We start from the raw sequence: 27,631 nt of genomic DNA, 5'->3' as shown, positions 1-27,631 counted from the left end.
CGTCGTCGTCGTCGAGACCGAAGAGGGCCGTCATGGCGTCCACAATATTCCCCGGCAGAGGGCCTGAGAACATTGCTATGAACTCTTGCAGAATCTCCTCAATGGGTCTGAACCCATCTGAATATTGTAAGCCAAAAAAAAAACCCACCCGGAGGTAGCAAGAAAACATCGCAAAAATCGATCAGAGCAGAAGAGAAACAGTAAAGAAAGCATCATTTCACCGCATATCCAAAGGCTGAGCAGGGCTCAGCAGCAAGTTTTTAAACATGAACCTCCAAATGTCTCTCCTGCTTCCACGACTAAACATACCCTACCACGATAACATGACCAAACGACAGCTACCCAACCGACACGAGCGGCGCAACACAGGTGGAAGCATCACGTAGCACGGACCCCATCCATGGATGAAGCAGCCGGTTTAGTCGACCTCCTCGATCTTGGGGCCAGCGCCGCCGCTGCCGCCGGCCGGCACGTCCTCGTCCATGCCCGCTGCGCCGCCCATGTCCGCGCCGGCGCCCTGGTACATCTTGGCGATGATGGGGTTGCAGATGCCCTCCAGCTCCTTCATCTTGTCCTCGAACTCGTCGGCCTCCGCGAGCTGGTTGCTGTCGAGCCAGCTGATGGCGCCGTCGATGGCCTCCTCGATGCGCTTCTTGTCGTCGGCGCCCAGCTTGGAGGCGATCTTGTCGTCCTTGATGGTGTTGCGCATGTTGTAGGCGTAGTTCTCCAGCGCGTTCTTGGCGTCCACCTTCTTCTTGTGCTCCTCGTCCTCCGCCTTGTACTTCTCCGCCTCCTGCACCATCTTCTCGATCTCCTCCTTGCTCAGCCGCCCCTTGTCGTTGGTGATGGTGATCTTGTTCTTCTGCCCCGTCGTTTTGTCCTCGGCCGACACGTTCAGGATGCCGTTGGCGTCGATGTCGAAGCACACGGTGATCTGGGGCACGCCGCGGGGCGCCGGCGGGATACCCGACAGCTCGAACTTGCCCAGGAGGTTGTTGTCCTTGGTCCTGGCGCGCTCGCCCTCGTACACCTGGATCAGCACGCCTGGCTGGTTGTCCGAGTAGGTGGAGAAGACCTGCTCCTTCTTGGTGGGGATGGTGGTGTTGCGCGGGATCAGCACGGTCATGACGCCGCCGGCGGTCTCCAGACCGAGGGACAGTGGCGTGACGTCGAGCAGGAGCAGGTCCTGCACCTTCTCGTTGCCCTCGCCGCTGAGGATGGCTGCCTGGACAGCGGCGCCATACGCCACGGCCTCGTCGGGGTTGATGCTCTTGCACAGCTCCTTGCCGTTGAAGAAGTCCTGGAGCAGCTGCTGCACTTTCGGGATGCGGGTGGAGCCGCCCACGAGCACGACGTCGTGCACGGTGCTCTTGTCCATCTTGGCGTCGCGGAGGCACTTCTCCACGGGCTCCATGCACTTGCGGAAGAGGTCCATGTTGAGCTCCTCGAACCGGGCGCGGGTGATGGTGGTGTAGAAGTCGATGCCCTCGTACAGCGAGTCGATCTCGATGGTGGTCTGCGCGGTGGACGACAGCGTGCGCTTGGCGCGCTCGCAGGCCGTCCGCAGACGCCGCAGCGCGCGCGGGTTGCCGCTGATGTCCTTCTTGTGCTTGCGCTTGAACTCCTGGACGAAGTGGTTCACCATGCGGTTGTCGAAGTCCTCGCCACCCAGATGGGTGTCACCGGCGGTGGCCTTGACCTCGAAGATGCCCTCCTCGATGGTCAGCAGAGACACATCGAAGGTGCCGCCGCCGAGGTCGAAGATGAGCACGTTCTTCTCGCCGGAGCTGCTGGCCTTCTTGTCGAGCCCGTAGGCGATGGCCGCGGCGGTGGGCTCGTTGATGATGCGCATCACGTTGAGGCCGGAGATGACGCCGGCGTCCTTGGTGGCCTGCCTCTGGGAGTCGTTGAAGTAGGCAGGCACGGTGACCACGGCGTTCTTGATGGTGGAGCCGAGGTATGCCTCAGCGATCTCCTTCATCTTGGTCAGCACCATGGAGGAGATCTCCTCAGCAGAGAACTGCTTCTCCTCGCCCTTGTAGTTGACCACGATCATCGGCTTGTCGCCAGGGCCAGCCACGACCTTGAACGGCCATAGCTTCATGTCACTCTGCACGGACGGGTCGGAGAACCTCCTGCCGATCAACCGCTTCGCGTCTGCATACAAAGAGACGGGCACACAACAGTCAGTTGGACCGCCCAAATCACAGCACAAAAACTTAGCATTCAGCTTTCAGAAATCAACGATGGTTCCACCAGTGCAATCTGAAATTACAACCGAATAAAAGATAGCAGGAAAATTTTACTAAGCTAATCAGCATTCCAGAAATAAATTTAGTGAAAAAATGTAACAACACACGGTGCAATCCATCTGCTGTGAAGCATCTACACCAGAAGCTAAGGGAAACTGACTAATAGATTGCACATCTAATTGTAAAATCTGAATGCAATTATACTAATAAGTTGCGGAAATAGAGGATTGCACGAAAACGGCAACATGCCAGCATGTAATTCAGACCTACAGATTTCACAGATAGGTCCGCCTTGCTAATGGTTAATGCTACTCATGTTGTAGAGAACACAAACAAAGCAACTACTACTCACACTAAACAAATCACTTCCCAATGGTTACTGCTACGCTACTCGTGTCTCCCACAAAACAGAGCAGCTAACGCTCGCAGTAAAACAAATGCTAGCAGATCTACAAATATCTTAGAAACCTCCGACGCATACAACTAGATAAATTGAGTACGCGCGCAAGCTTGAGGAATCAAACAGCACTAATTGGCGTTCTAAGCTCGAAGTAAAGGGAAGGGGGGGGGGGGGGCGCCTGGCACGTACCGAAGACGGTGTTGGTGGGGTTCATGGCGACCTGGTTCTTGGCGGCGTCGCCGATGAGCCGCTCGGTGTCGGTGAAGGCGACGTAGGACGGCGTGGTGCGGTTCCCCTGGTCGTTGGCGATGATCTCGACGCGGTCGTGCTGCCACACGCCGACGCACGAGTAGGTCGTCCCCAGGTCGATCCCGATCGCCGGCCCCTCCCCCTCCCCCTTCGCCATCTCTTCCTCCTCCTCCTAACACGAACCGGAAGATGCCTCGCACACCTGATTGAGCGCTGATGGTTGATTACGGAGAGATTGCTTCGCGTGGGAAACACTTTCTTTTTTTTCTCGAACGAGAGACGAGGGAAGGAGGGGACGGGAGGGAGGTTTTATGGCGGAGGTGGCGGTCTAGAACGTTCGGGAGCGGCCGATCTGGGCCGTTGGATCGGGGTTCTGGAAGGCTCTGGAGGGTGCCGGTTCCGAGCTGGTGGTGGGGAGGGGAGGCGGGCAGGCGGCCAACGCGGCCGGGTGGCGCGCGCGTGTAGTGTAGCCGGCTAGTCTGGGGGAGGTGGGACCACTTGCGCGCGCTTTTTGCGCCGATCGGGTCTGGTAGGTTCTACACTGTGCACGAGGGTGGCAGGGGCGGAGTTGCAATTTCAATTCCGAAGGGGCGGCCATAAAAGGTTGTGGTGGGCCGTGAACAGCCCACTTGGCGCCATTCCAGGCGGCCCATGAAGGCCTACCCACTTCCCTTCGTTTTATCCCGAAAATCAGTTTGGGTAAGAATTATTCCTTCAGGCTTCAAAACTGATATAGGACTATTTTCAAAAAAAAAATGATATAGGACTTGTTCGGTTACACACGGTTTCATTCCGGGCCGGGAATGATAGAAACAATAAGAAATATAATAAGAGGACTGGATTTATTCCGGGTTGGAAACTAGTTGCAACAAAATAAGCTCATAATATATACAACAAAAGACTCGGATTTATTCCCCATCTCTAGACTCATGGATTAATTCCGGATCTCTTGTTGTATCTATTGTGAGTTTATTTTATTGTAAGTAGTTTCCGACCCGGAATAAATCCGGGTCTCTTGTTATATCTCTTATTGTTTCTATCATTCCGGGTCCGAAATGAAACCGTGTGCAACTGAACAAGCCCATAAATATATATGAGAAGTTTTTGAACAAGCAGGAATCTGACAATTTTCTGCTCTGATTATCGATTTTAGTCTTCGGCTAATCCCAAATTACCCTAACGCAACATTTTCTTTTTGCGGGTAAACGTAAATACACCATTTGAATGTGTCTAATCCATCACTTTGTGGAGCTAGAGACCAGTATATGTATATGTGTTAGTGACAAAGTCACAATTGCATTTTTTGAAGGACTACAAAGTCACTAAACTCTCTATGGCTTCAACGTTCAAAGAGATTATCGTGCACACATTACCAGAGCCGTGGCACCAAAAAAAAAAACGAAAACCAAGGGATGGACAAAATTGAAACAACAACACAATGAAGAGGCGATAAAAAGAATCTCGCTCTTTAAAGTCAATGATGAATATAAGTTGATGAAGTCTCTTGGCGCCCGCTATGCACCATGGCAGTTCGTCCTCTTAAATCTTTGCAACGAGTGTTTCAGTTGCGGAATTAGTTAGTTCGTCCGGCTTTCCCCTGGGAACGAGTTCACCCGTGAGATGGCCTGCCCTTGGCCTGTGAAAATACATACCACGCGGAATGACTTGGTGCCGGCCGGACAAGTGTTGATTACTCGACACACAAACTACACGCAAGTTCGGTGGAGTAGGGTCGGATCATTCCGGACGGTCGTTTTTCTTGATGCAAATGAGTAAGTGCAGCAGCAATTTTTTAACCCTTCCATTTGGATATCGCACTAAATGTCTCGCTTTACTAAATTTTGCGAGCAATCCGTTTTTACCTTTGTTTTCGATTTGTATCTTCCTGTATCCGAGCTGTTGGAATTGTCAAAAGCTTGGCAAACAAGGATATTTTTTTTTCTTTTGGAATTGTTATAGGCCTGCTTGAGAGGCAAGTAACTCTCATTTTTTTAAGGGAGAAAAGGTAACTTGGACACGTTTAAAAGTTTCGATGATACTTCTTTCCTTGCGAATGTTGGAAGTCCGACTATAAAGCGTGAGACGGGCCGCGAAGGGCTGGCCCATCGAGCCCATCTCCACCCGACTCCCCGAGTACCCCTCGAGCTCGGCCGCATCGCAATCCAGCAGGCAGCCGCCGCAGATTCCCCCCTGCTCCCCTCCGCGCCTGCCCCGCCGGCCGCCGCCGGGGCTTCCAGTCTAGCGCGTGCAGCCCTCTCCCCTCCGTCCCCACAACCATGGCGGAGGAGCCGAAGGCGACGCCGTCCACCACCGTAGCGGAGGAGGCACAGGAGGCGCCGCCGGCCACCGCGGCGGAGGCCAAGGCGCCGCCGCAGCTGGAGCTGTTCAACTCCATGACGAAGACGAAGGAGCCCTTCCAGCCGCTGGTGGAGGGGAAGGTCGCCATGTACGTCTGCGGCGTCACGCCCTACGACTTCAGCCACATCGGCCACGCGCGTGCCTACGTCGCCTTCGATGTCCTCTACAGGTAGCAACCAACCCCCCCCCCCCCCCCCCGGCCCCGGCCCCTCGGATCTGGCGCCCCTTTCTCTTCCTAGATGCGCAGTTGGCGGGATCTGCTGTTACAACGCGATGCGTTTACTAGGGGTGGGATTCTGCTGATTGTTTGTGCTCTATAAAAAATGTAATGAGCAATATGGATTGAGTTCTCAGCTCACGTGGGATTGCACGACTAGCTTGCAATTGGGAAATAATCTAGTTGCAGTTGCCCTTGTGTACAGTGGCGGAGGACGCCAAAAAATTAAGGTATGGCAGTGGATAGCATCTAAGGTTTCATACAGTACACCAAAATAAAGGTTCAAAATAGGAACATTGTCGAGAAGTACCTCAAATGAAGAAAAACTTGCAAATTACACAATAACTCCATAAGAATGACCAAAATAAGCTGTCAAACAAAGAGAATCATACATTAGTTGTAAAACATTAGAATTACATATAATGCAGGATATACAAGTGGAACTGTGGAAGTTTGGAATTTAGAGTTGTACCAGTGGGGCGGGGCGACCGGCCGGCGAGGAGGCCGCGTGGCGCCGCTACGCCGGGGCGACTGGCCAGCAGGGAGGCCGCGGCTACGCGGCCAGCAAGCAGTGGCGCCGCCGCGCCGGGGCGCCGGATCGAGGCTGTGAAGGCCGGGGACAGGGCGACCTAGACAGGGAGGTGGGCTAGACGGCAGGGAACGGCGGAGAAGGGGAGATCGAAGCTTGAAGGCGGCGCGACGGGCGGCGGCGCGACAGGCGGCGGCGGCCAGATGGGGCGGCGCGACTCGCGAGCGAGGTCGGGAGGAGCCGAGGACTTCGGTTCCCTTTGCCACCACTTGGGCTGGAATCAAACGGGCTGAATTTGAAAAAAAAAAGGTATATCAAGTGGCCCTAGCGGATTTAGGTATGGCGCGCGCCATACTGCGCCATAACAGGTCCTCCGCCCCTGCTTGTGTAGTGTCGGGGGTTTATGGGTTGTTGGTCTTGCATGGATTTGGATGTTCGGTACTTGTTAGGTGGAGCCAGGCGATGTTTGAACTGTATTAGTTTGTAATAACCTCTACGTCTACATCTGGATACATGTTTGATGTAGTGATGGTTACTGCGACAGATGAAACCCTTGACATGCAGCTGCATTGTTTTTCTTTTCTTTAGATGAATTATTTTAGCACAGTAAATGTGTGACCCTTTGTAAGTTGGAACACTGCAGTAATTCTGTGCTGTTTTGAAATTAAACCTATGACTGATAGTATAAATTAAGTGCTTCTATATGAGATAAGCTAACATTAGTGTGGTGGTATACTGATTCTGTAGTAATGCCATGCTGTTTTGAATTATTTTATACCTACGATTTTCTGCATAAATTAAGTGCTTTAATACATTTGCCAAAGGGCTTTTAGTTAGAACTGAGTTAAAGCATAATATTGGGCTCTATTGTTGCTTCTGACGTTTTGATAATATATTTATCCTATATCCTGTCTCACATTCAATGTAGGTACCTTAAATTTCTGGGGTATGAAGTTGAGTATGTTCGTAATTTCACAGACATTGACGACAAGGTAATAGTTTGTCCACATCATTCTACAGTTACGCTTTAGTAGTAGTTGAAAACGAAGGATAACTTTTGAGGTTCCAAAATGGAAGAGAATAATCTGATTTGTTACAGCGTGGCATCTGTAATTTAATTTGTTTCTGGGTTCAATTAGTTATCTTGTCCTTTCCTCTTAACATGAAATTGTCAACAGTGCCACTGTTTCCCTCACGCAAATATCAGTTCTTTTTGTTGGCATAGTTCATAGATCAGAGACCAGGATTAGAAAGTAGTTTCATTATTCCAGTGTGCTTCATGTCATTTTATCTTTCTTTCTCAAAAATCTTTTGGCCAAAAATCAGATAAGCATATTTCCCTATCTTTTTGTTCAGATTATCAAGCGTGCAAATGAACGTGGTGAAACTGTTACAAGTTTGAGTAGTCGGTTTATCAATGAGTTTCTTCTTGATATGACTGAGCTCCAGTGCTTGCCTCCTACTCGCGAGCCACGCGTAACAGATCACATTGAGCATATCATAGAGTTGATAACAAAGGTACTGTATTGCTGCAATCCTAACTGATGAAATACGTTTTTCCTTATATTGTTCATGGTACTGTGCAACTGTTGTAAGCAAAAGCAACACTGATGATTAGATTATTTGCCACCATAAATTAAAACCATTCTTTTGTACATCATATCTAGTTCTAGCCTGATGAATAATCATGTATGTTTTAGGATTCCTGACCAATCATGTATGAGTAATTGAGTATATAATATTGATCAGACAAAATGGGGTCCTTTTAGCTCTTATACCACATGATTCTGTACTTAGCAATGTTGCCATTGTTTATGGACAGATAATGGAGAATGGGAAAGCCTATGCTATGGAAGGAGATGTTTACTTTTCAGTAGATAGTTTTCCCGAGTATCTGAGTTTGTCTGGAAGAAAGTTGGATCAAAATCAGGCGGGTGCGAGGGTTGCTTTTGATACGAGGAAGCGTAACCCTGCAGACTTTGCACTATGGAAGGTAAGTTTTAAGTATTGATATTTCTAATTACTCCAATGCTTTGCTGCATTCTTCTAATTCCTCATTAATCACTGTTTTAGGCGGCTAAAGAGGGTGAGCCTTTTTGGGATAGCCCTTGGGGCCGTGGGAGACCAGGATGGCATATTGAATGCAGTGCAATGAGCGCTCACTATTTAGGACATGTATTTGATATTCATGGTGGAGGTAAAGATTTGATTTTTCCTCATCATGAGAATGAGCTTGCTCAAAGCCGAGCGGCTTATCCTGAGAGCGAAGTCAAGTGCTGGATGCACAATGGCTTCGTTAACAAGGATGATAAGAAGATGGCTAAATCAGATAATAACTTTTTCACGATCAGAGATGTAAGTGGTGAACACATGGCTCCTTTTAGTTTTTAGTTCTCTTGATGACTACGAACTTTTGGGTTTTTCTCTTGAGATCTATAACAGTTGACTTCTTTCAGATCATTGCCCTATACCATCCTATGGCTTTAAGATTTTTCTTGATGCGCACACATTATAGATCTGATGTGAATCACTCTGATAAAGCACTTGAGATCGCATCTGATCGTGTATATTATATTTACCAGGTATTTTACTTACACGAGCTCACTTCAAATGTTAGCAGATTGTGATTTATCAGATTTGAACATTATTATCCCTATGTCCCAATTCACTACAATTGAATTATGTGTAGACTCTATATGACTGTGAGGAAGTGTTAGCTATATATCGTGAAGAGGGTATCTCTGTCCCGGTGCCGGCTGAGGAGCAAAAAATGATTGAAGACCACCATACGAATTTCTTGGATGATATGTCAGATGACCTTAAAACTACAGATGTTCTGGATGGCTTCATGAATCTGCTGAAGGCCATAAACAGCAATCTGACTGATTTGAAGGTTGCATCACTATGCTACTGTTTCTTATGCTTCCAAATTCCATGGTTTAAATTTCTTGAAATCTTGTGAGACACAATCAATTCCTTTAACTTCTGTACCTTTTCTACAACCAGAAACTGCAGAAAAAATTGGAACAACAAAGCAAGAAGAAGCAACAGCAGAAGAAGCAGCAACAATCACAAAAACAGCCAGCAGATCACATTGAAGCTCTGATCGCACTGGAAGCAGAACTCAAAGACAAACTATCAATACTTGGTCTGATGCCACCATCCTCTCTGGCAGAGGTACTATACCCCACTGCACGTTTCTAGAAATAGAATAATTCTCCCCTTGACATGTGTTCCATTTATAGTTTACTTCATATTTAGTGCATCATTAACGAGCAAAATGTCTTCCCATCAGGTACTGAAGCAACTGAAGGAGAAAGCATTGACGCGAGCAGGATTGACTGAAGAAGAACTGCAAGAGCTAATTGAGCAGAGGAATGTTGCAAGAAAGAACAAGCAGTTTGAGGTATCTGACGGAATCAGGAGAAATCTTGCTACCAAGGGCATTGCCCTGATGGATGAGCCTACTGGTACAGTATGGAGACCATGCGAACCGGAGTCATGATTTGTGATCACTGATTGAACAAGTGATTGTCTAAAATGAAGCATTGGCAAATGCAGCTATTGTTTTGATGTAGACTAACAAAGATCGCCATCTTCTACAGGGTAGGGGTTCTAGGTTCACTCACCAGTTGAAACTTCAATTTCTGGTTGTGTAAGAAGCTAGTGGCCGTGGCCCCATATATACTTTATACTACCATACCATACTGGACTCCTCGGGAAGTTCGAGTTTTGGATTTGAATATTAGACTAGGAAATTGCGTTTGAATGAACAGAAGGATTACTTGGTACTATTTATTTTGTGCTCCAATTTGGTTACTTTTTTTTTGTTATTTCAAAAAAACTGGTTACTATTTATTTTGTGCTGTGATAGAGTCGATGTGGCCCATGCTATAGGGGCAATGAAAACTGGTCTACCGAAATTTTGCTAGCTCCCACTTGTCATGAATTGTACGTGTTTTTATTGGATTTGATAACTCTATTCAATAGAAACCACTCTATCTGTTCTAAATTATAGGTCGTTTGATTTTTTAATATCCAATTTGACCACTCATTAAAATTTTTTGTGTAAATAAAATTTAAGTAATTTTTGAAGAACTTGTATTGATAAAGCAAGTTACAATAAAATAAGTGATATTTTGTATAAATTTTTGAATAAGACGAGTGACCAAATTTGGGATAAAAAAATCAAACGATCTATAATTTGAAAGTTGGAACAGGGGGAATAATTGCAAAATAAGCTATGTTTTGAAGACAGATTCGTTGTCTAAGACATCAAATAATGTCTGTGACCTGAAGTTCGATGATAGTGCACTTCCAACTTTGATACGGAAGAAACGATGAAGATCAATGAGCGCATTTCCAACTTTTATAGGAAAAGTACGATACCATGGCCTATTGGCATATGTTGTCGCATTCGCAGCTTGCTTGCATGAGCCATGCCATGCTTGGCCAAGGTGCACCATGCCTCAAGCCCTGTGTACCGATTGAAAGGACTGCATGTTCGTCAGTCCAATCCAACGACACCAACATGCACGTACATGCATGTATATCATTGTTCATAGTCTAATGTTTGTTAACTCCAAATTACTGTACTTAAGTGTCACAGCCCCAAAGTATGCTCGCTGTTGCACGAATCACTGCGCGCCGCACATCACCACCGCCGCCGGTCATCCTCGTGCTCCATGCCGCGCGCGTCCTTATCCGCACCGGCCGTTCATTCCCCTCCCCTTTAACTACCGTGCCCGGCCGGCCCCTTTGCCCAAACCCTAGCTCTTCTCCCTACCTCCATTGCCGCCGCCTGGAGCTCCGCCGGCCGCCGCGATTCGCCGCCCTCGGTGAGCTCCTCACCGATTCCTCGCTTGGGGAGCTTCTCCTCCCTCTCCCCCTTCGATTACAGCCCTCACCAGGCCTTCCCCCTCGCCGTGCAGGGCCCTCGGCGAAGCCCCATCGCCACCGTCGCGCCGCCTCCTCCGCCGCCATTCCCTGCGGTCTGTGTCACGGGTAAGGTTCGCCGGCCACTTCCCTCCCTTGTGCGCGTGCATGTGATCCTTGTGCTCCTCTACTTGTGCCTCTGCGCTGAAACATGGCAGCCTGCTGGTCGGACTTCGCCTGCCTGCGTGGTTCTGTGTGGGTAGAAGATGAACAGTGGAAGCTAATATGAAATGCTTGTTGTAGTTGTGTGTGTTTGAGTTTACAAAAATCATAGTAATATAAGTATAGCTCCAAAAAAATGTGAAACTTATTTTGATGGCTTCCTTTTGCTTAGATCTACTCATGAAAAATGTTGTTTTGCTTGTTATCTTGCTATAGGTTTATCTACGATTTAATATTGCAAAAGTGAGATAAATGCTTAGTTATCTGGGTAGTGCTCTAAAAATGCCAAACTAAATTTTGTTAGGTTCTTTGTGAAATGTTCTTTCCAGTGGTACAACTTTTTTGCATGAATCTCGCATGTTTATTAAGGTTTTATCTCAATTTTGTGCTTGCTGTCCATAATGTTGTATTGCATAACTTTTTTCTGGAAAGTGATAAAATGGTAAAACTAGTTTTGTTAGCTTTGAATTCATGCCTAGTATCTATGATAATTTTCTTGAATTTTTTTATTTACGTTTGCATGTCTTTTATGATTTATCTTGTTTAGAGTAGCTGAAAATTAATATATTTATGATTAATTATAGGAAAATGATTTTACTGCAAATCCAATTTTTATGAGTTCCTTGTAATGTCCTCTGCATGCTCAATTTAATTTGTGATTTATACTTGCTGTGTAAGCCATGTTTCTTAATTCTTATCTTGACTTTGGGATCATTATGCATTAGTGTTGTTTGTTGTGTTGCGTTCATGTGCCTTTGCATAGTGTTGTATCCATGTTTCATTCATAGTATGTCATTTTCATATCACCGCATCATACTAATGCATACACATCACTTTATGCATTTTAGTGACCGAACCGTCGGAGGTCGAACCCGTGGAGCCCACCGAGTCCGTTGACCCTGAACCCGGAGTCCAGTTCGTAGCTGAGCCCGAAGCTAACCAAGGCAAGCAACTAAACATGATTTCTTGCTCCTATTTAATTTGAGTTAGTTAGTTATCTCACTGGGTAATGTTGGGGTTATATATATTATGTATGTATTGCATTTTTGTACCTACTTGCATGCATTATCCTTCCTTAATCTGTTATCCTTGTTCTTGTCACTAGTTAGTCAGTTAATCACTTAACTTGACTAGATGCTTAGCTCTGCTTAGAATATTTGTAGTGCTCGCTAGACAGGAATGGTTTGGAGCATCACACTTATCGGCTATCCTTGATCGCACTGTTTTGGCTGGGGTTTGGTTGGTCTGGTAGTCTCGAGGTTCGAGCGGAATGGTAGGGCCTAGAGAATGAAGTCACATGGGCACAGACTGCTTTGACCGTTTAAGGACCGTCCATGAATGACGTTGGTTTTGAGCAACTTTCCGTGCTACCACATATTCAAATAATGGTACGGATGAGCCAATTACCTTTTTTGACTTGACCATTGATGTACAGTCCTAGATACGTGGCCAAGGGGCTATGTAGAGAGGCTTAGGGGTGTCCCCGGTGGATCTAAGTAACTCTCCGCGTAAGCTAGGTGTGAAGTTCAATGGCTGAGCTTTGTTGGGAACGGTTGACGTGAGTACCTCCTTGCCCAATGTGATCGGTTGGGTGAGCCGCATGGTCCTCGCGTCATGTGGGTAAAGTAGTACACCCTTGTAAAGTTTTAATCAATTCGAATTGACGCGCTCTCGGTTATGAGCAAGCTCATTATCCCATGAACTCTTCGTAGAAAGTTCGGTTCAGTTGGAAATGGTTCATGGTATCTCTGGGACCCATTATATGTTATACTCTTAACAAACTAAAATTTAACGGGGGGTTTGGGTAATTTTAATTAATTCTGATAGGTGATAGTATAGATAGCTCATGCTTATGCAATAACTATCAACCTTAAAACTTTTACTTGAGCCATTGCATGATCCTTGTTTATTTAATCACGTAAGTCTTACGAGTACCTTTTGTACTCAGGTTGCTTTCTAAACCTAGTTGCAGGTGAGCCGGAAGTGGTGTTCGGCCACTTCTACCCCGCTGATCCAAATGCGGGGGAGAAGTAGGTCGTTGTGGTTGTGGTGGTGTCCTTGAGCAAGACATCATTATTTTAGTATGTTGATATCGTAGTTGAGCTCCGTGGGAGCATGTAAATTCAATAAACTCTAAGTTTCTGTTTAATATGGATTTCGTGAGCCCAAGGCTTGTAATGGAAGTTAGTTTGAACCCTCCTATGTTAAATTTATGTTAATGTAAAACTGTTCTTTATGGTTCTGTGGCGATATATCTGATTGTAAATGGTACGTGCATATGCTGTATCCTGGACGTATATTAGAGCACATACTGGGACTACCGGATTTGATGTTATTTTGGACGGATGACGTGTCAGCCATTCGTGTCTTTAGATGTGGGATAACACGTGGCACGCTTTCCGACCAACACGTGTTAACTTTTATCTAGATGATAATGATCGGCGGTTCGTTTAAAATAGTATCAAATTGGGCGGTTCTAACATTAAGGAAGCAGGTCCAGGTGCATCATCAGTGCATGCATGTTTTTGCTCATGCTCATTCAATTCGTCAACCCAGTATATATGCTAGTAGTGCATGCATACGGCGGAGTATGTACCATCAGGCCCTTCTTCTCGATCACAGCACATTTCACATATATGTGCTAGCTCTTATATGTAGCTCTAATAAAAGGAGATAAGTTCCGCATCGCATCATAGCATGCAGTTCCAAGGCAGACAAAAAGATCTCGTGACCGGGCATGCATCGGCCAACCCTTGTCAACACACCCGCAGATGGTAACATAGTAATGCAGTCCTAGTAGTGGAGTGGGTAGTAGTAGTACCGCACTAGCACAGGAACAGCACAAAAATAAAGTCGTGGGTACGATATATGGGGCAAAATTGAGCACGCGTGCGGCTTAAGCGACGCCGGAGACGGAGAGAATCGTCACTGGCCTCCCGGGCCACCGGCGGATGGCGGCGGCGGCGGCGGGTCCTGTCGTTAACAGCATAGTGCTTGGCCTGCTTCTTGGCGGCCTTTGCGGCGGCAGTCGTCAACTGCGCCCCTCAGCGTGAACGCACGCGCAGTGGGAGCACGGGCCGATCCAGACGGCCCTACCGCCACCGTCCTTCTCCTTGGACGCCATCGTAGCAGCAGTGCAGCACGGCTGCCAGCGTCCGAAAATTACTGATACTAAATGAGAAATGAGAGCAGTTTGTAAAATTAACTCTACAACCTTGTGTTACTTCACAAAAAATCTAATGAAGTTTTTGATTGCGTGATTAGAGGATGGTTGTTATAGCATCACTGTAGCCAATCATTGATTAATTACTGTCATTAGATTCGTCGCAAAAAATTACACTCATTTCTAAAAAGATTTTACAAATAGACTTCATTTAGTACTGCATACATGCGAGATTGGATGCTAGTAATTAGCACAATCCAAACAAGGCCATAGTGTAACTAGCACAATCCAAACACGGCCAAAGGAGGCCGAACCAGTATTAGCCAACAAATCAGACTATCGGAGGACGGTAATAAATAATTTAAATCACGATGGCAAGCATCGGGAAAACACGGGGAGAAAAAATCGTGTCGCCTTTGATCTCATCGACACACAACAGCAAGACCCTATGCCCCAAACAATACGTGATCACCGTCACACAGCGGCAGCAGCAGAGATGGATCACATCACTGATCCAAACACAAGGACAAAAAAACTGTTCGATTCCCTTGGAAAGAAACCCGAAATCCCAGCAAACAACATAGATAGCGCACGGCGGAATGAATAAATCAAACAAAGGAAACCAGTAAACAGCAGGACGCGATGCCGCAACCTCCAACAAGCAGCGCAAAAATCGGCACGGCTGCCTCCCCCCCCCCCCCCCTCTCTCTCCATTTGTTCAAAGATTTTTAGATTGAAATCGATCCAATATATCCAATCGTGTTACAAGAGCCCGTGCAGCAAGCAAACCCCAAATAACAAGAAGCAGCGATCTCGTGGCAGTGTGGCACAAACTAATCAACTAGACGTCTAGATCCAGTGTAACAAAACAAGTATCCAAAAAAAAAAGAAGAGAAGCAATGATCAGCAGTGCGCGCGCGGCCTAAATCAATCAATTGCACTAAACCACACATGCTCCAAACCCCAGATCCAACTAAATTCCTCTCCCCAAAAGCAATGTGGCTTCCAAAAAGAGCTCGGGAAATGCTAGAAAAGTATAGGAAAAACAAAACGAATTCATCAGGCAAGAGGCCACAGAAACAAAACGAATTCATCAGGCAGAGGTAGAGGTGAAGGGAGGTTTGCGGTTTGCGTCGTGTTGGTTTTATCCTGATGGTGCCACTACCTCTCTTCGCATCATCTTCCTTCGCCAAGGGAGGTTTGCCGTTTGCGTCATGTTGGTTTTATCGTGATGGTGCCACTGCTAGAGACGGACAGCTAGCAGACTTTTCACCGCGCTCTTCTCTCGTGCTGTGCGCGCGTAAGGGGCGCTACTGGGGTTGATTAGTTGCAGAAGCTCCCGATCTCACTTCACATCGTCTTCCTTCGCCCCTGGCCGCCCATCCACTGCAGTCTCGACCTTCTTCTTGCCACCACCGTCTGCCACCACCCACTAAGATCCAGCCTCGTCCACCAAAGCGCCGCCTCATATCCGCTGCCGGCCGAACCACTTCAACTTCTTGCAAAGAAAGATGTCTAAAAAGAAAGTCAAAATAGCTCAGTTGATAGAGCAGAGGACTGAAAATCCTCGTGTCACTAGTTCAATATCCATTGCAGAAGCTTTTTCGGCGCCCTACCTCCACGGCAGCCCGCAGCCAACGCTAATCAGCTCAGATCCGCACTCCTCCATCCGGTGCCTGGCCCACGGCATATCCCTCCCCACCCGCAACCCGTCTCAGCCGCGCGGGCTTCCCTATCCTCACTCCCCCCTCTTCTAAGGCCGTCGGAGGCCACGAGACCCGGCAACCCCCAACCCTGAAGGGCCCGATCGAACTCCGACCGGAACTCACTGAGGACGATGAACAGGACACTGTGGCGCTTTTGCGACGGCTTGACTGTCATTCGAGCGCGTGATGAATAGCTTTCGCTACCGAACCACCAGTAGCCCACCACCGCCGGGCCCCTTGCTGCCTCCGACCTCCCCCTTCTATGTGCGCCGGCTATGGAAACCGCCCAACCTTAAAAATTTAAAATCCTAAAACCACCACCCCAGTCGGTGGTGACCGGGCCGCTCCCCCACATTCCACCTTGATAGATAAGCCATCCATCTTTAATGCCCAATTAGGCTTAATATTTTGCTGCAAGTATATTAAACATTTTATTAAATTGGTTCAACATTTGATGATTAAAATATTGAAATTTTGTAGATGAAATGTTAAAATTAGAGACACAAAATATTAAATTTGAAATGTTGAGCGGCGACCAGATAGCTTCTTCTCCAACAGCGAGGCGGGGGTGGCGCAGGTGCGCGCGGGGGGGGGGGGGGGCAGCGCTGCAGGGCAGGCGGCGACATCAGAGCGGGGCACGGATAGTGGCGGAGTGGGGCACGGGCGGCAATGGAGGCGGTGCAGCGGCTGGGCGAGTGCGGGGCAGCACACGGGGCACGCATGAGCAATGACAGTGGGGAGAGAGGAAGCTAGAGTTTGAGGTGGATTTAAGGGTTATTGTTGTTTGCACGAATCTCAAATACTGAAAATTGTGGAAGCTAAAATCTATCGGAAGATAGATAGGAATTCTGGGCAAGCCCTGCGGCTGACAGAACCTCTGATGGGCCATTGGTGGACCTTCTTCGACTAGTCCGCTTGTAGTAGTGCGCGTAGGGTCTTGCAATCTAGGCGTGCTAGCCCGTTTGCTGCAGATTATTCGGCATGCTGCAGCCTAGCCGTTCGGTTGGATGTATGCCCAGCCCATTGGACAAGCAAACCAGGGCCCAGTATCTTCCTGCCTCCTGTGACCCCAACGCACGAAACGAGAGGTCCCGCCTGGCCGTACGCCGCCGCCGCCGCCGCCACCCTCCGTGAAGGTCGCTGGTGCTCGGACTCGGAGGGATCCAAATCGAGTTAGCCGCACCTCGTGAATCCGTTCAGCACCGTAGGAGGGCGCTCCAGGGAGGCGGCGTCGACCCCGCACGGCTGCGTCCCCTCCGATCGTCGCCCACCTCATGGCTGGTGTCCTCCTCGTCGCCCATCCCGAGCTTCCAGCCACTTTTGTGAGCCTGTTCCAGTTCAATTTTTTCCTTACCGAATTACCTCAGCTCATGTAGGATTATGCGCCTAATTTAGTTTAATTTTGTTAGAAGATTATAGTTGCCCCTTCATGGGCTGTGCTAGGGCTGGCCCTCTGGGCCTTGGGCGCCAGGCCGCACCAGCCTCCTTGGCTGCTGCGCCGGCCCTAGGTATTATGGTAGGATTGATGGTTATGGCAAGGATCCCTTAGATTGGTTCTGTTTCTATAAACCCTATGGTTCCTTGCCGATATATGTGTACCCCATGTATACCCTTTCATCAATCAATTCATTGTTCCTGGCCATATCTTCTTTCATGGTATCAAGAGACCGGGTTCCTCACCCGCCTCGCCTTCCGCTGCCCTAGCGCGCCTCCCCTGGCCGCGCGCGCGCCGACTCCCCGTCGTGCTGCGCCCACCCTCCTTCCCTCCCATGGCCAGGACTCCTTCCACCTCTCCCACCGCCTCTGCCAAAGCCCGCGTCGCGTAGGCTGAGGCCGACGCTGCCACAGCCAAGTCCGCGCGCCAGGCCGCGCGTGATCGCATGGCTGAGGCAGAGGAGGTGGCCGCCGCCGTCGCACGCGAGAGCGATGCCCTAGCAGCCGCCGGCCCCCTTCTTCCGACGACGAAGACGATGACCAGAAGGATGACGCCGGCGGCGGCGGCCCTTCTGACCAGCACCACACCCTGCTACTACACGAGGCTGCCGCCATTGTCAGCCTCCACGTGCAGGCTGTGGCAGTGCAGAACATCCGGAGCCCGATCTCTGTCGTCCTCGACGTCTCCTCCGGCAACTACACTCGTTGGCGTGACCAGTTCCTCCTCACCGTTGGAAAATTCTCCCTCCAGGACCACGTCTGCCTCGACGAACCTGTTGCCATCTATCCGGATTGGGCGCGCATGGATTGCGTCGTCAAATCCTGGATCCTCGGCACGATCTCCGATATAGTTGGCCAACCGGGCCACATGGCACGGCACGGGCACGAGCACGGCATGCCGGGGCACGGCGGCGCTGCCGTGCCGCGTAGGGCCACCGTGCCGGCATCCCGGCCCAAGCACGGCCCTACGAGGGCGCCGGCGTGCCGTGCCGTGCCCCTGGGCACGACGGCACAGCAGCAACGGTCGGAGGGGCGACGGCGGCGCTGCCGTGCCGTGCCGTGGTGCGTAGGGCCACCGTGCCGGCATCTCGGCCCAAGCACGGCCCTACGAGGGCGCCGGCGTGCCGTGCCGTGCCCCTGGGCACGACGGCACAGCAGCAACGGTCGGAGGGGCGATGGCGGCGGCCTGGGAGCCGGGGGCGATGGCGACGACGACGGCGGTGGCCGGGGAGCAAGGGGAGGACGGATGACTGCGGCCGCGGCCTGCGCGTGGGACGACGGTAGCGGCTGGCGGCCGGGGACAACCTGCACAGCGACGGCTGAGGGCGACGCCGCAGGGCAGGTGCGCGGAGCGGCGGCGGTGCGTGAAGGGAGCGCGCAACAGGAGGATGCGAGCGGCGGCGATGTGAAGATGAGAGAAGGCCTAATGTGCCTAACGGGCCGAGGCCGTGCCTCCCCGTGCTGGGCCGGGTCGTGCCCTTGCTAGTGCCGCGGGCCACGATCGCGGCCCAGGCACGGCCCGGCCTCTGGCACGAGCACGGCATGGGCTCGCGGGATCACAGGCCAGGCCTGGTTAGGGTTGTGCTTTTTTGGGCCAGGCCCATGCCAGCCCGTCGGGCTCGGCCCAGTTGGCCAACTATAATCTCCGACGACCACACCGACACCATCTCCTAGCGGGGCTCCACCGCTCGCGCCGCCTGGGTTGCCATCGAATCTCAATTCCTAGGCAACCGCGAGACTCGGGCCCTCTACCTCGACGCCCAGTTTTGCGGCCTCACCCAGGGTGATCTCTCCATCACCGACTACTGCAGGCGTCTCAAGCGGATGGCGGATGACCTCGGGGACCTCGGTGAGACAGTCACCGATCGCACGCTCGTCCTCAACCTCATCCGGGGCCTCAACGAGCGGTACGGAAACATCGGTCTGCACCTTCGCCGCAGCCACCCGTTCCCCTCATTCCTCGAGGCCAAGGATGCCCTTCTCCTGGAGGAGCTCACCCTGAAGCACCAGTCCTCCACCCCCACGGCCTTCGTCGCCTCCTACCCTACCGCCCCTGTCCAGGCGCAGACAGGGGGCAACAACGGGGGTAGTGGGGGCTCCGGGGGCGCCTCGGCCAAGGCGCCCAAGAACCGCCGCGGCAAGTGCGGCGGCAAGAAGGACGGCTCCACCAGCGATCAAGGCGGCGCTACGGGCTCTTCCGGCGGCAAGGGCGGCTAGCCCTGGCCGTCCTTATGGAACCCCTGGAGCGGGTCCATCCAGATGTGCCCCGGCTCTAGGCCTCCTTTCCCGCCACTTCCCCAGCCGCGCCTGCCCCAGCAGCACCTCCAGCAGCAGCAGGCGCTGCTCACCTCTCCGCCACAACAGCAGCCTGCCATTCCGTCGTCCGCTGCCTCCACCATCATAGCCGGACAGTGGGCGCCTCCGCCGGGGTTCTACAACCCCCTCGCTGGTCTCCCATCATGGGACCAGCAATCGCTCGCGTCCGCCTTCAGCACCGCCACGCTAAATCAGCCACAGAACAATAACTGATATTTCGACACAGGTGCATCCTCTCACATGACTTCCTGTTCATCTGCACTGTCTCGTTTTGTACCACCCCAGGGTCTCACACCTTCCTCCATTGTTGTCGGTAATGGCTCCCTTTTACCTGTCACGGGCACTGGTACTCGGATGCTGACTGGGCTGGTTGTCCCGACACGCGCAAGTCCACCTCGGGCTATGCTGTGTTTTTCGGGGATAACCTCGTCTCCTGGTCCTCCAAGCGCTAGAATACTGTCTCCAGATCAAGCGCTGAAGCGGAGTATCGGGCTGTGGCTAATGCTGTTGCCGAGGTGTCATGGCTGCGCCAGCTTCTTCATGAGCTTCATGTGCCGCTTCGACGATCTGTCCTTGTCTACTGTGACAACATCAGCACTGTCTACATGTCTTCCAACCCAGTTCAACATCAGCACACCAAGCACATAGAGATCGACCTCCACTTCGTCCGGGAAAAGGTAGCTCTCGGTGATGTGCGTGTTTTGCATGTGCCCACCACATCACAATACGCCGACATCTTCACCAAAGGGCTTCCTTCTTCGATCTTCAGTGAGTTCGGGTCTAGTCTAAACGTTCGCGGTGCTGCCAATCCGACTGCGGAGGCGTGTTAGAAGATTATAGTTGCCCCTTCATGGGCTGTGCTTGGGCTGGCCCTCTGGGCCTTGGGCGCCAGGCCGCACCAGCCTCCTTGGCTGCTGTGCCGGCCCTAGGTATTATGGTAGGATTGATGGTTATGGCAAGGATCCCTTAGATTGGTTCTGTTTCTATAAACCCTAGGGCTCCTTGCCGATATATGTGTATCCCATGTATACCCTTTCATCAATCAATCCATTGTTCCTGGCCATATCTTTTTTCAATTTTTCTCGCTAGAACGAAAGCTTGCGAGCTAGGCATTTACTACTCAAACCCATCGATCTTTTCGATGACACTGACATATCATCAGTTTTCTTTTCTTTACCTGGTCAATATTGAATGGGAGCATGAACTTGCATGTTTCTTCTGGACAAGACGAGGTGACGCAACTGATGAACCATGCTAATTTAATCAATCATCATGCTTCCATTTCTCTTCAGCTGTTCATGCATGCTCCATAGTGCTACTAGCTTGTCCATGCAAAATGCTTAGATTCTGTTCCATGCATGGAAAACATTCAATTTGTTGTTATCACCACCTCTGTTATTATTGGATTAGTTTGGTGGTTTTCAGCTGCGCTACAACTGAAATTCTGTTCACAATTGATGTCAATCGAGTTTAATATGCATATCAATGTCTTTTATGCATTTGTGTGTATAAGTTTTGAGAGATACAGTAGTGTGCATTTTTCTACGGTATTTTTTTCCCGCCATTTGAATTGCTGCAGTAGCATTCATTTGAATGCTGCAGCACTTGCAGCTGGCTGGCTCCAGCTGCTAGAGGGCTGTAGAATGGTTTTCGTTTTTTTAAACAATGGATTCTGGTTATTGGCTACCCCACTACAAATTAACAGTGACTGCTACATAAACTGTTAAAGAATGTGCATTAACACTGCTGGTAGGAGGCAGCTAGGGGTGGGATGCGTTCTAAAACAATTAAGTGCTCTACCAGTGACAGGTACTGATGTGCCATACAGTGATATGGCTACCAGTCGGACTCGTACAGAAATACACTAGTGGAGCAAACACCTCTAGATCCACATCCAGGATTTCAGGACCCAATGGCTCAACCACAAGTCCACAACCACACCTACCCTGCCCATATCTTCTTTGATATCCCTTTCCCTGCTCTATCCTCAAATCTTGTTCTTTCCTGACAAAAAAATGCTGAATCCTTTGTTCTGAACACTGGCTCAAGGATTCCATCGGTTGGCCTTAGCACATGGCAAGGCAACCTGGAGTTGTCAGCGATGCCATCTATGCTGCTGTTATGGCTTTTCTGGTTGCTATGGTTCTCTCTGAATTCCCTATATAGAGAAAGTTTCTCCATATTGTTTATCGTGCTTTTTCAGAGCTTCCTTGCGTTGTATGTAGTGATCCAAATCTTTTTGTTTTATCTTGGGATTATATAATTTTTAGGACGGACCCTATGAGTTGTTTTAGGCTTTTGGCACAGGAGGACAAGGCTGAAGTTTATTGTTCTTAAACTTATTACCTGTCATCCGATAGCTTCTCTCCTATTTGCTCTTTTAATCAAGTTTTTGCTGGTTTCCTGATGCAGGCAATTGGCAAATTGGTGGTTTCCTGATGCAGGCAAGATATTGGCATTTTGATTCTGCTGTAGCACACCTCAGCCAAATGGAGGTAATTACTGATTAGTAAGGCAGTGTCTACCATCGATTTGACCAAAACTATAGCACTTCATGTCACGATTTTTCCCTTCATGCTCATGCTGCTTACTTTTACCCTAGCTGATTAATTTTGACTGTACTTTCAGGATTTTGTTTGACTCAGTAAACTTGTACCATTATATGATTTTGTTTTTGAATGTACATTGTTCTATATGTTCAACAACTACACCAATTTTCATGTCTATGGTTGTATCTGATCAATCCTTATGTTTATTATCTAGTCCTGCAAAAATTCTTAAGTCATAGATTTGTTCAATTTCTCTTTGTTGTTCAATACTTAAATGACTTGATCATTTCAATCTTTATTTATTTATTTATGAATTAATGAATGTGGAAATCACTTGCCACCGTAGCTAAGGAGACCTCAAACTGGGAGTTTCTAACCATTAACTTTGAGCTCCCAAAATATTTAAGTCACCTTTATCCTACAACTTGGCTTGCAACATCTGTATATGAATGCATGAACCATATGTAAGATACACAAGAGAAGGGATGGAACTCCTATGACTCATTGCACAGGTCATAGGTGGTCAGTAGTTTTCCCATTAAATTGAAATCTTCTCTCTTTCATAGTTTGGATTGGCTCTGAAGAAATTATTTGAGGATGTGCTTGTTAAGCATGAAGATTTGTTTATCACTCTAAGCTATGGTTAGTCTTCACTTCTTCACTTTACCATGTGTAATTAAATTCCCATTGGCGTTATGATTCTGGGAAGAAGTGAAGAAGCTGACTGGTGTCAAGCTCCCAGATATTCATCCACATACATGGGCTACAAACATTTTATATGGAGCTGTAGGCAACTCATCTTCTGTCAATACCATCATTTTTTTTTTGGAAAAGGGAAACTTTATTTATTTCAAGAAGAATACATCGAGGTGATACATCGTCTTGAAAATTTCTCGGCCTCTGCCGGAAGGGCACACAACCTATAAAAGTTTGACAAGAATCCCGACACACTAATGACTGTCAATCATAAGACTAGACCGTCACCTATGTGCCTGGGCAAAAAAGTCATTGGCCACCTGTGCCAAAAAAAGAGATGCCGCTACAAAAATGTCCTGCGAAGTATGCCGTTGAAGGATAGCCCCACGTACGGAGCCAGTGCGTAGTGGTCAATACCATCATATGTGGAGCTTGGGCGCTGTGGTCAGGACGGAATGCTAGGAGACATGGCCGGAGGAGTTGGGAGCCGCGAGCTGCTGCACGACATGTCTCAAACATGTTGGATAACCTGACTTCCTTGAAGATAAAGGGGAAACAAGTGAGACTACGGGACTACGGGAGGCAGAGACTTGGAGTCCTCCAAGAGAGGAATGGATGAAGGTGAATACGGATGCAGCGTATGATGCGGTAACCTGTACTGGGAGTGCTGGTGTCGTCATCAGAGATCACCAAAGGAGGCTGCTGCAGCTGCTGCAAGGTGGTTTGAAAATATGCCTGATGCACTGACGGCGGAAGCGATGGCGGCGAAGGAAGGTATCGAGCTGGCAATGGAGGTTGGCGTCGGAAATCTCATACTAGAGATGGACAACCTCGTATTAAAGATAATGCTGGAATCCAACGATGGGGCTCGACACTCTATCGGAGGTTTATGGCTAGATATCCGAGAGCTAGGCAGTTTCTTTTCTGTTGTTTTTGCCCATCACTGCGCGAGGAAGGCCTAGCTCTCGGTTTTCCCCCAAAAAATGCTGGATAGATGAGATACCAAATTGGCTACAGAATCTGGTAGCTAAAGATTGTAATACTGCCTATAATGAATGAGTGAAGCTCTCGCCCCCCCCCTCAAAAAATGAGTAAAATGCACTGTGGGTACATGAACTTGTAGTGCTGTGTCAAATAGGTCCATAAACTTAGAAACCGGGCATCTAGCCCCTCGAACTTGCGAACCCGTTCACCCCAGGTCCAGTCCGGTTTTGCATGGCTTGCATGGCACTGTGCGCCCGCGATTTGCTACAGTAAACCCGGATTTGCTATAGTTGCCGCGGTTTTGTTTTTCCTTTTCTAATTTATTTCGGCTGAATCTTTGAAAAATCATAACTCTTCGATACAACATCGGATGAAGATGATTTTTATATGAAAATTGTAGATCTCGTCGAGATCTACAATTTTCATATAAAAATCATCTTCATCCGATGTTGTATCGAAGAGTTATGATTTTTCAAAGATTCAGCCGAAATAAATTAGAAAAGGAAAAACAAAACCGCGGCAACTATAGCAAATCCGGGTTTACTGTAGCAAATCGCGGGCGCACAGTGCCATGCAAGCCATGCAAAACCGGACTGGACCTGGGGTGAACGGGTTCGCAAGTTCGAGGGGCTAGATGCCCGGTTTCTAAGTTTATGGACCTATTTGACACAGCACTACAAGTTCATGTACCCACAGTGTATTTTATTCAAAAAAAATCTTATGTGAATCAATGATGGATAAGTGGCTTTGTTCTGAAATCAGAAACTTTGATTTTGCAGGCCTAGTAATCAGGCACCTGAAGATGTGCAGGAGGATATTGGCATGGCCCTTGAAGATTTGCAGTTTGACTACTTAGATTTGTACCTTGTAGATTTCTATGCTTGATAGTCTGCCGGATAATAGTTTGCCTTACTGGCTATCTGCTCAGCTGTACATGTGCCTAATTTATCACTGGAAGCTTAAGCTATGGCCAAGGTAATTAATTGGATTGCTGTTCATTTCATTTCTTACTCTGTCTAAAGATCCTGTGAATGATCTGAAACAGTTGTTAGCTATTACTAGTTGCATGCGTGAAAAAAAATGGAACTAGGACTCTCAGATATGAATTTTCTTTATGTTAGTTTTTGCATAAAATTGATACCAAAAACAGTGACAACTTTTTTCCATGATGAGATGTGTTCAACTTGAGTGCCTATCGTTCCCTCTAACCTAGCTTTGTGGTACCATTGAGTATAACAAATAGTGTTGTTTATTTCAAAGCATCTAAGAAAACTAAAAATCCCAAAATATGACTCTCGCTAAACTATGTGCTGTTTACTGCTTTAATTGTATGCTATTTGCTACCTGATTTGGGTGCTGCATGACCTTATTTACAGATCCATGGTCCAATATGTACAATGAAGGACCTGTATTTAGCCTGGAAAACCTTATCCCTACTAGGCTGCTACATGGGGCTTGATGGAGAAGTTATATGACTCCGGCAAAGCTTGTGTGATCGAAGTGAGCAACTTTTCATGTAAGAAGGTAGAGGATTTGCTTGCCGTGGCAATGTGGCATGTGTGCCTCCAGCAGTCAACCAAGTTGAGTGCCGTCCAGTTTCGCAGCAAGACAAGCTCCATAAGCTATGCCAGTCAATGGGCATTCATCTTTCTGTAAGCTTGGTACAACATGGTTCCAGCATTTCTTTTCATTTCACTGGCCAATTTTTCCTGACCTTCTGGTTCTGTTGTTACAGGGGAATGTGCCTTTAAGTTCACTGGGTACAGTGGCCCAAGCGTGATGAGCAGCCCCATTGCCATCTTTGTTGCAGAGAGCTTGCAGAAAATGCCTGCCCAGATCGCTCTTACAGGGGGATTCAAGTGAGGCAGAGTGTACTTCCCAAGAGCACCAATTGAAACAAGGATCAAGGAGAAACTTCATCATATCTGATTGGTCTACTCTATCCTGAAGATTTGAGGATGAAGTTCTTTAGAATCAATCAGGCATGTCAGCGTGTCACGCCGGTGGCCTCCGGCGATCGCCGAGATAGACAAAATAGAACAGGGATAGTGATGGGGAAGGAGGTCTCCTTCACTGAGTTCAGATCCGAATTGTTCATAGATGTCTTCTCCATTACAGCAAGCCGGCTTATACCGCTCGGCAACACCCACTGCCCGACCGGGCCCACACTCACGCACAGCACCCACGCACCATCACGGCACAAGTCGAACACGCCTTTCCTACTAACACGTCTTCACGGTTTGGCAGCAAAACAAGCTCCACGAGCTTGCCACTCGAACGCAATCCATCTTGTCTGTAAGTCCTACTAGGTACCACCTTATTCAGATCCTATTCCGAATCTGCTTGACAGTTTCTTTTAGTTTGTGAGTTGTGACGCACCCGATCCTACAAGCTTTTACAGGTCTCTAGAGGATTACTGGGACGGTGTAATCTGATCCGGCCAGTGCCATTCTCGTGTCCTTCAAGAGTTCAAGTGCTCGATCGTACCAATGTTTTCAACTTTCCAAGCGCAAAAAGACCATCTTTGTTGGATTGAAATATACAAGTATTAGTCCGATTTATATTCTCGAACTATCATAAAAGTTCGATTTTCAAGCTTCAACAATAAAACCGGATAATATAGGCCATCAAAATATTGAAACCAGATAAATTTAACTCTTAGAGTGGTTTGAAGGTGGTTTTATATATATACATACTTTTGAAAGTGAGGAATGAGCAGTACTCACTCCTGGCTGTGATGAGTGAATTGTCAACCATGTGGTGTGATCGTGTGCTTGGTCTTTGATGGCAGGTACACGGGCGTCGAGTGTCGACGGAGAGTTGCTTTGGAGGAGCTCAGGCCGGGCGGCAGCTGTGGCGTCCACTCCTGGATCGAGGGCGCAAGCAGCGACGGATGGCGGGTTTCTTGGTTTGCGCCACAAAACCAAGCTGGCGGACGGCGGTTGAAGACACCAAGTCGTGGAGGCACGGGCGTCGGTTTCGGGACTGGCAGAGGAACGGGCGTCGACGACGTCTAGTGCCTCGCTGCGGGCGAGGAGGTGACAAACGTCGGGCGGCGTCTAGGGCCGTCAGAAGGCCGAGGCGGGAACGGCGTTTAGGGCCACGGCGTGGAGGCGGGAATCTTCTCGCGCGTGGAGTTTTGACGGTTTTCTCAAAACCGGCCACCTACCCGGGTTTCGCGGACCCTCCAAAACCGCGGATAGGATCTTCATCGACGTGGCGGCATTGCGGAGAAGACTTTGTTTCGAAGAAAGAACCTCAGCCATCAGATGAGATCGTGTACAGGGTTCTGCAGCTCCGACCGGTCTGACCGGTCTGGGCGCGGCTGGGGTATTTAAGTCCCCTCTCACCTGCCCGTGGGAGTTGAGTCTCTTGAGTCCTTTTCTGTTTTCTCCTTCCTCTTCCTCCTGCTCCAGGTTAGGGCCAAGGTCTCCAACGCAAAGGAGGATTATGTTATAGCTAATCTCTCTCAGGGGCGGAGTCAGGATTGAAACATAAAGGGGGCCAATTTACTAATACCGATAATCAGGAGGGGTCACACCTTATTAATTAGCAACATTAGCAATGAGATTAGGGAATTTTATGTGTAGTTACACCAACGTTAGGGGGGACCATGGCCCCTGCCCGCCGCCCTTGTCTCCGCCCCTGATCTCTCTAATCAAGAGGGTGGATGATAGGGTG

At 48.9% G+C, this 27,631-nt stretch overlaps 2 protein-coding genes and 2 long non-coding RNA genes across 11 annotated transcripts; 3 read left to right on the top strand and 1 right to left on the bottom strand.

The window, feature by feature from the left end:
• Window positions 1-194: 194 nt before the first annotated feature.
• On the bottom strand, window positions 195-3,194 carry LOC120698448 (heat shock 70 kDa protein 4). The gene is made up of 2 exons (XM_039982067.1): window positions 2,842-3,194; window positions 195-2,157 (listed from the first exon to the last, which is right to left on the bottom strand). The coding sequence occupies exons 1-2, from the start codon at window positions 3,056-3,058 to the stop codon at window positions 419-421; spliced, it is 1,956 nt and encodes a 651-aa protein (XP_039838001.1). The 5' UTR covers window positions 3,059-3,194; the 3' UTR covers window positions 195-418.
• A 1,818-nt stretch (window positions 3,195-5,012) lies between these two features.
• Window positions 5,013-9,824, top strand: LOC120698447 (cysteine--tRNA ligase CPS1, chloroplastic/mitochondrial-like). Of its 2 annotated transcripts, XM_039982066.1 has the most exons (10): window positions 5,014-5,234; window positions 5,265-5,428; window positions 6,934-6,997; window positions 7,362-7,523; window positions 7,828-7,998; window positions 8,079-8,360; window positions 8,462-8,587; window positions 8,695-8,898; window positions 9,012-9,182; window positions 9,301-9,824. In XM_039982066.1, the coding sequence occupies exons 1-10, from the start codon at window positions 5,178-5,180 to the stop codon at window positions 9,508-9,510; spliced, it is 1,611 nt and encodes a 536-aa protein (XP_039838000.1). In that variant the 5' UTR covers window positions 5,014-5,177; the 3' UTR covers window positions 9,511-9,824. The 2 variants fall into 2 exon arrangements, with proteins under 2 accessions (XP_039837999.1, XP_039838000.1); XM_039982065.1 differs by having other exon boundaries at window positions 5,013-5,428.
• A 782-nt stretch (window positions 9,825-10,606) lies between these two features.
• LOC120701338 lies at window positions 10,607-12,052 on the top strand. Its single transcript, XR_005686050.1, has 3 exons — window positions 10,607-10,843; window positions 10,937-11,009; window positions 11,951-12,052. It is a non-coding gene; the product is annotated as an uncharacterized LOC120701338 (long non-coding RNA).
• Window positions 12,053-18,978: 6,926 nt separating this feature from the next.
• LOC120698446 lies at window positions 18,979-26,798 on the top strand. 7 transcript variants are annotated; one of them, XR_005684848.1, is made up of 7 exons: window positions 18,998-22,216; window positions 22,837-22,912; window positions 24,730-24,925; window positions 25,327-25,602; window positions 25,686-26,245; window positions 26,343-26,495; window positions 26,742-26,798. It is a non-coding gene; the product is annotated as an uncharacterized LOC120698446 (long non-coding RNA). The 7 variants fall into 7 exon arrangements; XR_005684846.1 differs by having other exon boundaries at window positions 25,686-26,259; window positions 26,352-26,495; XR_005684847.1 differs by having other exon boundaries at window positions 18,999-22,216; window positions 26,352-26,495.
• Window positions 26,799-27,631: the final 833 nt, after the last annotated feature.

This window comes from Panicum virgatum, chromosome 3K (genome assembly GCF_016808335.1).
Source record: "Panicum virgatum strain AP13 chromosome 3K, P.virgatum_v5, whole genome shotgun sequence".
In the NCBI taxonomy this organism is placed as follows: Eukaryota; Viridiplantae; Streptophyta; class Magnoliopsida; order Poales; family Poaceae; genus Panicum; species Panicum virgatum.
This window is presented reverse-complemented; position numbering and strand designations above follow the sequence as displayed.

Bases quoted from the DNA above. Each gene is read 5' to 3' on its own strand.
- LOC120698448 (XM_039982067.1), bottom strand. From the start codon at position 3,058: ATGGCGAAGGGGGAGGGGGAGGGGCCGGCGATCGGGATCGACCTGGGG. The intron at 2,158-2,841 runs GTACGTGCCAGG...CTTTGTATGCAG, and splicing joins CCCCACCAACACCGTCTTCG to ACGCGAAGCGGTTGATCGGC.
- LOC120698447 (XM_039982065.1), top strand. From the start codon at position 5,178: ATGGCGGAGGAGCCGAAGGCGACGCCGTCCACCACCGTAGCGGAGGAG. The intron at 7,999-8,078 runs GTAAGTTTTAAG...TCACTGTTTTAG, and splicing joins CAGACTTTGCACTATGGAAG to GCGGCTAAAGAGGGTGAGCC. The intron at 8,588-8,694 runs GTATTTTACTTA...AATTATGTGTAG, and splicing joins GTGTATATTATATTTACCAG to ACTCTATATGACTGTGAGGA.